The sequence below is a fragment of the Strigops habroptila genome, chromosome 14 (genome assembly GCF_004027225.2).
Source record: "Strigops habroptila isolate Jane chromosome 14, bStrHab1.2.pri, whole genome shotgun sequence".
NCBI classification, from domain to species: Eukaryota; Metazoa; Chordata; class Aves; order Psittaciformes; family Psittacidae; genus Strigops; species Strigops habroptila.
Genome location: NC_044290.2, coordinates 12,380,370 through 12,390,130, shown reverse-complemented (window position 1 = coordinate 12,390,130; position 9,761 = coordinate 12,380,370). Strand labels below are relative to the sequence as shown.

The window sequence follows — 9,761 nt, the reverse complement described above, 5'->3', positions numbered from 1 at the left end:
CGCAATCAGAGCACAGGGAGCACAGAGCCGGCGGCAGAACAAGTGGCGATATTAGACTCGGACAGACTACCAGCAGCGACAGGAGCAATGGCACGTGTGATACAACCATACAGCGCGGGCGGGACGCGGGGCCGTGGAGTTGGGGGTTTTCTTTTCTTTTTAATGTTTCTCTTTAATGCATTGAAATTGCCCAGACTGGTCCAGTACGACATCTTAGACCTGACAGGGACACTCAGCCAGAGCCATTGCAGATGGGCAGCTCTATGGCACGTGCCAGTGCCACTGCAACATGGGAACGACTCAGAGAAAGCAGGGCCTGAGGTGCGATAGGGGTTCACCAGAGGATGGGGATTCCTGTGGCTGCACACCAGTGGGCTGGGTGCTTGCACCTTCTCTCACACAGTACCTTCCCTGGGGCCAAGCACAGTCATTTCTAGGGTAGAATAAGAGGTTGCGATGCACAACTGTCACAGGCAGGAAACCAGCCTATGAACCCTCTGCATTGGCACTGGCAGCACCCGGGTGACTGCAGCTCGCAGGAAGAACAGCCACTAGCACACCATGCAGCATCGAGACCTTGGCTTGAGATCACACCCAGACGGATTCCAGCCTCCCCCTCAGCAAAGTTGTTGCTCAAGGAAAACGCACCTGCTGACCCCCAGGAACCTGCCTCAAAGACGTGCAGCAGGTCTCTGCAGCCCAGCAGCACTGACACGACAGACAGCGAGTCGCTGTGACCCAGCAGCACCAACACCGTGGGCTGCTCACAAGCAGCAGCAGCACTGCAGAGCCCCAGGGCAGGATGAGGCTGGGCCCGGTTGGAGCAGAGCAGCACGCAGGAGCCTGCCCCACGCACTCGCTGCGGGCACTGGGAGCCACTTCTCCCCCGGCGCTTCCTCCGCCACCCCACCTGCGGGAGCGGGTTGCGCCAGTCCCGACCGGGAGCTGAGCCAAGCCAAGCGCTACCGAATCACCATCACGTCTTTATTGCCGGCCACGGCCGCCCCGTCCCCGCGAGGCGCCGCCCCCCACGCGCAGCGCGGGCCGGTGCAGGGGACAGTTTAACGGTGACTCCAAAGTGGTGGGGGGGGGAGAAATGGGGGGCAGGAGTGGGAGGAGGAGCAGCCCTGGGTGCGGATCGCAGCTGGGTCCATGGGGCTGGAGCCGGAGCAGCAGCGATGGTCGTGAGGCACTTGGCAGGAGCCCCCCCAAGCGAGGCTCCAGGCTGGGGGGGAGAAGGGGCTGCTCCAGCTGCAGGCGCAGGAGAGCTCCTGAAGGAGCCTGGACAAGGCACGTTCCTCCTCAGCTCCCTCACAGCAGAAGGCAGCGACATCGAGCTGCCTTGCAGAGACATGGGGAGCGGTGTCCTCTTCCGTGCGCAGCAGCTCCCAGGACAGAGCTCCATGGCCGGGGCTGCTCCTCCCGCTGGCTGGGATTCAGGCTGGAAGAAAAGAGCGGTGTGAGCACCCGCCCCGCGCCTGCCCCTCTGCAGCTCCGCTCCGGGCCCCTGGACCTGCTCACCTCAGAGGCGGTGGCCCAGGCTCGCTGCCTTGGCCGGATGTGTCACCGCCCAGAAGCTGCGCTGGCGGTGCAGCCGCTGGAAGGGATTGTGGTGTCTCTGCTCCCTCCTCCGCTTTTTAACCTTCTTCACCTGTGCAGAGGCAGGAAGGCTCCTGGGGTCAGCACACAGCGCCCCAAGCTTCTTCCCACCGACCCAGCCAGGGATGGGGCCAGCACCCACCTTCCCTCTGTCAAACTCCTCGTCCCACTCGTCGATGATGGTCTTCCTCCGGGCCGAGGCTGTAGACTGAATGGCATCCCGACTGACAGCCGAGATGCTGCCGTTCCAGGTCAAGACTGTGAAGCAGCGTGGTCAGCACGGAGCCCCAGGCCATGCTGCACGGCACGCGCCAGCACAGGGCCAGGGCTGGAGCCCCTCACTCTAGGACCCCACGAGCCCTGCACCTGGGTGCAGCAGCCCGGCTCTACCTCGGGCCCTGGAAGGGCTCAAGGCAGGGGCGCTGCGCTGCTGTTCACCCACCCAGGCAAGAAGGGATTAATTACCTTGTTTGCCATAAGCCTTGTCCAAGGAGTCCACAAGCAGCTGCTGCACCACTGTGGACTCTGGCTGGCTCGTTGGTGCTGTGCCAGCCCCACGGTCAGGTGCAGGCCTCCTGGTAGCAGGGCAGCGCCTGTACCCGTCTCCAGCTTGGCTGTCTGCTGCCACTGCGGGAAGAGGCAAGGTGAGCATGAGGCAGAGGCTCATCCTCTAAGGCACATCTCACGCTCCAGAGACACTGTCAGGACTAAGAAGGTCCGGAGGGCACGGGGTGCTTGGGCACTCTAGGGCCTGTCCTGGGCAGAGAGGAGGATTTATCCCCCTGCCCGGTGGTAAATCTTTGCCCCTCCACATGTCTGCAGAAGAGCACACCCCCATCCTGGGTACCGTGGGGCAGCTCTGCTGCACGAGCTGCACACTGGCCTGCAGGAGCCCAGGCAAGGGCAAGAGTGGAAAAGAAGCCCTTCCTCCAGGCAGCTGCATGGATCACAAGCACCAGAGACCACATACGAGTGCAGGCTTGGCAGACAAGGTGTCAGCTCCCCCCTGCCAGGCACCAGGTGGAGGCACAGGGTCGTACCTGCAGCACGGATGACTTTGGCAGCCGGCTCCCCCGTGGCCTGACTGCTGGTACTTCCCCTCCACTTGTGCTTGCGGTGCCTGGTCACGTCAGCCTCTGCTCGCTGCTTCTTTGCCCTCCAGGGCTCCACCGCAGCCACGCTGGAGCAGGGGAAGGCAGCCGGGCTCAGCTCACTCCAGCCAGAGTGGAGCTGGCACAACTTGGAGTTTCACCCCAGGGCAACAGGACGCAGTGACACCCCCACTGCAGGGCTGCATTTGGGGTGCTGTGAAACCACCCGCAGCAAGGCAGTGCTTGGGCTGGCCACCGGCAAGGTTCCTCCCACCCGCAGGAAGACAAGCAGCACCCACCACAACCCAGGGAACCTGACTCCAGGCAGAGCAAAGGTGGGCAGAGCTCCAGTGTGGCAGCAGCCCCGAACAGAGCAATTACCTCTCCTCCCTCCTCCTCTTCTTTTCCCTCCTTGGGGCAGAGCTGGGCTCCCAGTCCGGGTGAGCAGGGGGGGATGACATGAGCCAGCTCTCAAGGGCCTGAGAGCCCGGTGCCTCCCTGTCACTACTGGGACCTGCTGCCTCCAGCCCCTCCAGGGACACCGAGGCCTCCGCAGCAAGAAGGTTCTTCTTTTTCTTAGGTGGGATGGAGACCTCGTCCTCGCCTGCTGCAGTGCCGAGGCTGCTGACTGCCTCATGCCGCCGTTTCTTCGTGAAGGAGTCGGCGGTGAGCAGGCTGGGCTCCTTCTCCGCGCTGCAGAGACAAAGGTGGTGCGAGGGGTGGTCATGGACCAGCACTGCTCCGGGGGGAGGCTGGGTGCCGAGGGGCTGGGCTGGGGATGAGCAGTCCAGAGCAGGGGAGCTGGCTGCCAAAATCACCCCTGAGCCAGCGCTGAGGCCAGAGTCGCCTCGTGGAGCCCCCCGAGGCTGCTGCTGGCCTGGCTGCGGCGCAGGAGCCGGGCAGCGATGGGCACTGCTCACCTGCACGTGCCCAAAGGCAGGAGAGCTGAGTCGGGGCAGCCGGTGTTTGGTGGGAAGTTGCTGCCAGCAACTCGCACGCGAGCCTGCGCGTGGTGGGCACTTCTGTGCAGCTTCCAGCCCTGCGGGTATTGACACAAATAAAGACTTGGTGAGCTGCAGAAAAGAGGTTTCCATCAGCCAACAGGGGAAAATCAAAAGGGGAGCCCAGGGAAAGGGGACACGCACAGCGGGAGGGAAGCGGAGTGGTGGAAGAAGAATCAGATGTGCTTTTAGGTAGGAGCACAAAGCAAAAAAGGAAGCAAGGAAGTTTCAAGACCAGAAGCCCCAGTGCCCGGTGCTGAGCCCCGGCTGCACCGCGGTGCCCAGAGGGCAGCTCTGAGGCCTCCTGCCCCCGTTCACCCCAGGGAGGGCTGCGAGGCCGCCCTGTGTCCTCAGCAAGGCAGGAGCCATCTCTCCCACATCACTCGTGCGAACAGCAGCGCCTCTGCCCTCCCTCTGCAGCCCGGGCTGGGTCTCTCCCCACCCTCTCCAGCCAGGCGTGGCCCCCAGCACTGGCTCTGCACTTGCCCACAGCACAAGCCCTGCTTCAGAAGGGACAAGGCACCTGCTGAAGGCCCCGGGCAGAAGCTCAGGCTCACCTTTCTGCCAGAGGGCGCCAGCTTCTTGGCCGGTGGTGGTGATATGCTGCTGCTCTGCCCTGCAGCAGCACTGGCCGACCAGGGGGATTTCGCCTTGATGCACCTGACGGCTGCGGGGTCAGCCGGCGCGGCACCGGGGGCAGCAGGGATGTCGGTGCCACGCTCTGTCTCCCGAGAGCTGCAGGAGCTGCTGGTTCTGCTCCTGGCCTCCTGGGAAACTGTGTCCGGCTTCCCCACTGCACCAGGCGCTGGGCTGGCAGCACTGCTGCTTCCCGAGTCCTCCTCCAAGTCATGGGCTCTAACCCCAGTGCTCCCGGGCTGCTGGGTGAGGCCCAGCAGCACTGGGGATGTGGCCTGGGCAGGTGGCATCCTTTCCTCCCAGGAGCTCTGCCGAGGATGATGTGCTTTGGCTGAGCTTGCTCCGCTGGTGTTGCTGGAGCCCAGGGGTGACGTGGACCTGGGAGGCTCTGGGCTCTGGGCTGTGGCACTGGGCAGCGCTGTGCCCGCACAGGTGGCTTTGAAGGCCTCTTGGGTTCCCAGCGATGTGACGGGCAGCTTCTCCGGGGCGGTCCCGTTCTGCAGCTCTGGTCTCGTGCTCAATGTCCTGCGGTCCACGGGCACCCCGACCTCCTCCGGCCCCGGCCCCTTCTTCTCTGGCAGCACGCTGCGTCTCTGGACAAAGAGAGAGGGAGAAGTTCAGTGAGGAGAGGATTCAAGGAGCCAGGGGCACAAAGCGATCCTGCCCTCGGGGCCACACAGGCACCCTTGACTCGGCAGGATCCCTCCTGCAAACAGCCTGCTCCCTGCCGGGCCGCAGCAGAGCGGCCCAAGGGGCAGCAGCTCCCAGCTCCCGGGAGCACTGCCCAAGAGCAGCCTCCAGGACTCACCAGGGATGGAAACAGGGGCCTGTGGCTCACAGTTTTCTTCGCCTCTTTGGAGACTGTGCCATTGCAGACAGTCAGCTTGGAGGCAGCTCTGGCAATGGGCCCGTCCAAGCTCTTCTCTGGGCCGGGGATTCTGGAACAGAAGGACATGGGTTAACTGCGAGGGTTTGAGCAACTGGAATGCTCTCAGAGAGCTGCAGGTGCTCCCACCTCACATAGAACAGCAGGTAGGCCTCCTGGTTCAGCACTGCATTGATGTTGCTGCAGCGGACCATGCTGTCGTTCATCTGGTACCACTGCCCATTGCTGGCCTGCAGAAGGAGAAGAGAGAATGGCTTTGGGCTGTGCCAGGGCCTCTCTTGGGCTGAAGACCAAGCATAAACAGCACCCATCAGCAGAGCTCCTCTGGCCAAAGCCTACAGCAGCCCAGGGCAGGCAAGAGGACTCTGCAAGAGTGCTTCCTGCAGTGGAGCACAGCCTGTACTCCCCATCCCTCCAGTGCTCCCCACCATACACATCTGCTGAGCGCCCTCCTTCCCGCACCCTGCAGGGACCCAGCAGCACCCACCAGCCCCCAGCCCAGAGTGCCCTGGGCTCACCTTCACGTAGCAGTAGTAGTGCCCTGCATGGCAGCTATACCCAGAGTGCACCAGCACTGCATAGAGCCCATACATGACAGGATCCCCCTTGTTCTTAGACATATATGGGCGGATGTTCAGAAACTCAGGGTACGCCAAGTCCTGCAGAGGAAGAGAGGATGTCTCAGGAGCCTGCACAGCAGACAGGTTTCCTGTTAGAGCACGAGCAGCTCAGCTGTCCTGTGAGTCCATCTCCTGAGGGAGCGGGGCCCCCTGTCCCCAGGCAGAGGTCACCATGAGGAAGGTGCCAGGACAAGATCCCAGCGCACGGCTGGGCAAGAGCAGCAGGACCACCTCCCACCCTGCTGCTCGGGCCAGGAGACAGCCCCAGCTCTGCATTGCCGAGCACTCACCTTTGTGAGTTTCTGTCCACCGTAGAAGAAGAACCGCTTCAGTGAGAGCGTGAGGACGTTGGAGGGTCGGTGGATGCTGAAGCGTTTGGTGGCCGACACTCTGTTGTTGCATCTGCACAGGAAGAGCTGTGTTATTCAAGCTGTTCCACCACCCAGATGATTGCCAGCTCTGGCCAAGGGGCAAACCCCACGGAAATGACCCTGCAGGCACCAGGCACCCGCTCACGGCCACGTCTGCTGGCCCAGGTCCTCCTCATGAGAGGAGGGAGCTGAGGAGCGGCAGCTTTCACCACAGGCTTCCATGGCCTCACACTTTAGCGTGGAGTAGGTCGAGAAGCCCTCCCGTGTTGTGGCTTTCCGCCTGCTTCCCACCAGCACAGCCGCAGGCCCGTTCCTGCCCGCAGCCCCACACGCACCCTGCGCACAGGTAGGAGTTCTCGCCACCCAGCAGGTCTGGCTTCACGAACAGCTCCAGCGCCTCCAGTAGGTCTCTGGCTTGCTGCAAGGATGGAGGAGAGGTCAGCGCACGGGCGGCCCGGCCAGGCGACAGCCCGGGTCCCTGCCGAGACGCCGGCCCCGGGAGAGCATGAGCACCGGGTCCCCGGCATGCTGCAGTACCCAGATCTCCAGTGCCAGGTCCAGGAAAGGGTCGTACGTGTCCGAGACGCTCTTGCACACCAAACACTCCACTACAAAGGAAAGAGCAATGAGCACACCCTGGCACACCAACCTGTACCCGCCACCACCCAGCACCCGGCCTGGCACCGAGCACTCACCACGGGACCGCAGGTAACCGCCAAAGATCTGGTGGACCAATGTTGTTGCCTGGGTCTCGCAATCCAACCTAGAGACAACAGCACCGGCTCTCACACCCTCCCTGCACCATGGCCACCCCGCGGCCACCACGGTGTCCTCAGCACAAACTCCTGGCTGGAGCTCAGAGCTGGGCACTGCAGGGGCAACACATCTTCCTAGGGCAAGGGCCCAGGGATACAAGTGCTGCCTGGGGAACACGCTGATCCCACAGCCCCCATCCAGCAGGGGCAGGGGGCAAGTGAGGGGCCAGCGGAGAAGAGCAGGGACAGCCCATCAGAGAGAGGCCCCGTGTACCTGGTGCAGCCGCTCAGGCAGGACTTCTGCATAGCGTCGATGGTGTAACGCAGGAATTCATGCGCATCCTCCTGCTGACCAAAGCGCATGTGCCGAGCGATCTCTGCAGGAGAGGGAGGAATCAGCCCCAGCACGAGCTGCAAGAGACAGCCCCCCACCTCCCTCGGGGGCCCCAGGGGTTGAGCCCCCTCAAACCAAAGAGGATGGCAGACTCGTGTCACCCACGGGGGAGCCCCACGCACAGCCCATGAGGTCACAAGGTCCTGGCAGGTTCCGTGAGTCACCTGCCCTCATCTCAGAGGTTCTGCTCCCACATTACTCCCTGCTCTCCGGCATGGCTATGGGAGGGGAGGGGAGTGCAGTGCAGCCATTCTTACTCTTGAGGTCTCGGACGAAGGCCACCGGCTTTATCACGTTGCCACTGTTGGCAAAAGCCTGCGCGACATGGTTCTGCATGATACACATCATGCAGAAGCTGCCTTGGTCACCTGCGGCAGAGGAGAAGATGACAAGATGTTGGGGACAAACTGAATAAAGAACAAGGCTGTGCAGGAGACAGGGCATCACCGGTCCACCACAGCTCAATTTTCCCCATGAGGTCTGTGCTACGGTCCAGCTCTAGGGCATCTCGAGTACACAGGGACCAGCACATGTCACCCTGTCTGGCATAGCCACAGTCATAGCACCACCCAGACAAAACAGCACTCATGCGAATGGAAAACACATCACAAGTACCGGCTGGAGGAGCACACAGGTCAACCCTGCGGGGGAGATGATGGGGCTGCAAGCCCTGATGCTCTCCTTGCTCACAGCTCAGAGCGATGCCCATCACATTCCCTTTCAAAGTCACTCATCAACAGCATGTGCTGCCTCTATGCATCCTTCTGCCCTCACACAGGCAGGGGCTGTTTGGGATGCCCAGCTCAGGCCCCAGGAAGCCAGCAGATCCCGCTGGACCCATCTTCGTCCTGGCTACACCCATCACGGACACAAGGCTCCCCAGACACAAGGATGCAGAGCTCAGGAACGGTGCTATGGCCGGGACAAAGGAGCTGTACGCAGGAACAGCATCTCGGTGGAGAAGCGGGCAGGAGGGAGTGGAGAAGGTTCATCCCGACACCCACATGGCCCTTGCCAGAGCCACGTGCAGAGATGCTGAGCCCAGCGCGGGGAGCAGGGACCTGCCAGCACAGCCGCCTGCCGAGCCAGGCCCCACTACTCACAGGTGCTGCTGTGCTCCTTGGAGAGCAGGTAGTTAGCGAGCGGCGGGGTGTAGGTCAGGCACTGCACGGTGGAGTTGAGGAAACACGTGTTCCCAAGGTTGCGCAGTCCCGCGCCGATCCGGTGCACCTTCTCCCACTTCAGGGACAGGCGCTCCACGGGGAAGAGCACCTTCTGGGGCGCAGGGATCCCGTCCCTTGAGCCCACCAGGGCATCGCCGCTCTCTGTGGGACGAGGGGCGGTGGGTGAGCCGTATGGTGTGGGCTGCGGTTGTGCCCACTGAGCCCGCGGTACTTACCCTGCTCGACTCGCTGCTGCTCCTCGGGGCCGCACTGGTGTCCGGCAGCCTTGGCTGGGGAGTTCAGCCGCACGTACTTGCCACGGAGCCTCTGCAGCTGCTCGGAGAAGGTCCGGCGGGCGGGTTCGAACTCGACCTTCTGCAGCAGCACCTTCTTGGCAGAGCCGGCCAGCAGCTGGGTCATGTTCCCGTTCATCTCCCGCCGGGCCCTCTTCATCAGCTCCCGCAGCCTCTCCGTGACCGGCATGGCGAGGCCCTGTGTCCCCGGCTGCAGGGAGAGGCGGGCAGTTGAGCGGAGGACACCGGCCCGTTCCGTTCCCATCGCAGGGCCGCGCACTACGGGTGCAACAGGCCGCAGCCTGGCCTGACCCCGGCCCGACACGGCTCGGCCCCGCCACCGCGCACCCCTCGGGTCCCCACCCGCCACCGCCGCGGGCCCCGGTACCGGCTGCGCCCCCACCCCGCCACACTCACCGCGCGGGGCGCGCCGGGCGCACGTGCCCTGAAGAGCCGGCGCCGCTCCGCCGGCAGCATCGCTGTTTCCGCGCCTGGCCCTTAACGGGGCGGGACCAGCGTCCGCCGCGCCCAATAAGCGGCGTCCAACCCTCAGGGCCCGCCCAATCAGCGACGTCGAACCCTCGGGGTCCGCTCAAGTCAATCACCTCCAATCCTCGAAGTCCAATCATCCAATCAGCCGCGCTGAACCGACGGCTCCGCTCAATCAGCCGCGTCCAATCAGCCTCCACGTCCCGCCCAGCTCCGGACGGGCTGGCGGGGCTGAGGTTGCGCTGCGCCTGCGCCGCGGATCTAGTGCCGGGGGACGGCGCTTCGGCGCGCGCAGCTCGCGACGTGCCCGCCGTAGCCCCGCCCCCGCCCTGGCCACGCCCCCTCGGGCACCGGGACCGCCCCCCCCCCCGCGGCGCCTCCCGCGGCCCCGGTTAACACCCGGCGGGGACTCCCCCCCTCCTCCCCTTCCCTCCCCTCTGAGGAGCGGCGGCGGGGCCCGAGG

The 9,761-nt window shown here is 63.9% G+C and overlaps 1 protein-coding gene and 1 long non-coding RNA gene across 3 annotated transcripts; one reads left to right on the top strand and one right to left on the bottom strand.

The window, feature by feature from the left end:
* Positions 1-963: 963 nt before the first annotated feature.
* LOC115616549 (ubiquitin carboxyl-terminal hydrolase 36-like) lies at positions 964-9,317 on the bottom strand. 2 transcript variants are annotated; one of them, XM_030505942.1, is made up of 20 exons: positions 9,227-9,317; positions 8,753-9,020; positions 8,457-8,678; positions 7,611-7,721; positions 7,234-7,336; positions 6,900-6,967; positions 6,742-6,812; positions 6,540-6,622; positions 6,124-6,235; positions 5,732-5,872; positions 5,343-5,443; positions 5,136-5,265; positions 4,249-4,920; positions 3,611-3,729; positions 3,072-3,383; positions 2,640-2,779; positions 2,065-2,226; positions 1,742-1,857; positions 1,522-1,651; positions 964-1,441 (listed from the first exon to the last, which is right to left on the bottom strand). In XM_030505942.1, the coding sequence occupies exons 1-19, from the start codon at positions 9,284-9,286 to the stop codon at positions 1,523-1,525; spliced, it is 3,120 nt and encodes a 1,039-aa protein (XP_030361802.1). In that variant the 5' UTR covers positions 9,287-9,317; the 3' UTR covers positions 964-1,441; position 1,522. The 2 variants fall into 2 exon arrangements, with proteins under 2 accessions (XP_030361802.1, XP_030361803.1); XM_030505943.1 differs by lacking the exons at positions 8,457-8,678; positions 8,753-9,020; positions 9,227-9,317 and adding an exon at positions 7,969-8,434.
* Positions 2,101-3,768, top strand: LOC115616569. The gene is made up of 2 exons (XR_003994320.1): positions 2,101-2,243; positions 3,271-3,768. It is a non-coding gene; the product is annotated as an uncharacterized LOC115616569 (long non-coding RNA).
* Positions 9,318-9,761: the final 444 nt, after the last annotated feature.

What these genes read in the sequence shown, in the direction of transcription:
- LOC115616549 (XM_030505942.1), bottom strand. Translation starts at nt 9,286, where the DNA reads ATGCTGCCGGCGGAGCGGCGCCGGCTCTTCAGGGCACGTGCGCCCGGC. An exon ending in CGGTTACCTGCGGTCCCGTG is followed by an intron (nt 6,813 to 6,899) that starts GTGAGTGCTCGG and finishes TTTCCTTTGTAG; the next exon opens with TGGAGTGTTTGGTGTGCAAG. An exon ending in ACTACTACTGCTACGTGAAG is followed by an intron (nt 5,444 to 5,731) that starts GTGAGCCCAGGG and finishes CTCCTTCTGCAG; the next exon opens with GCCAGCAATGGGCAGTGGTA.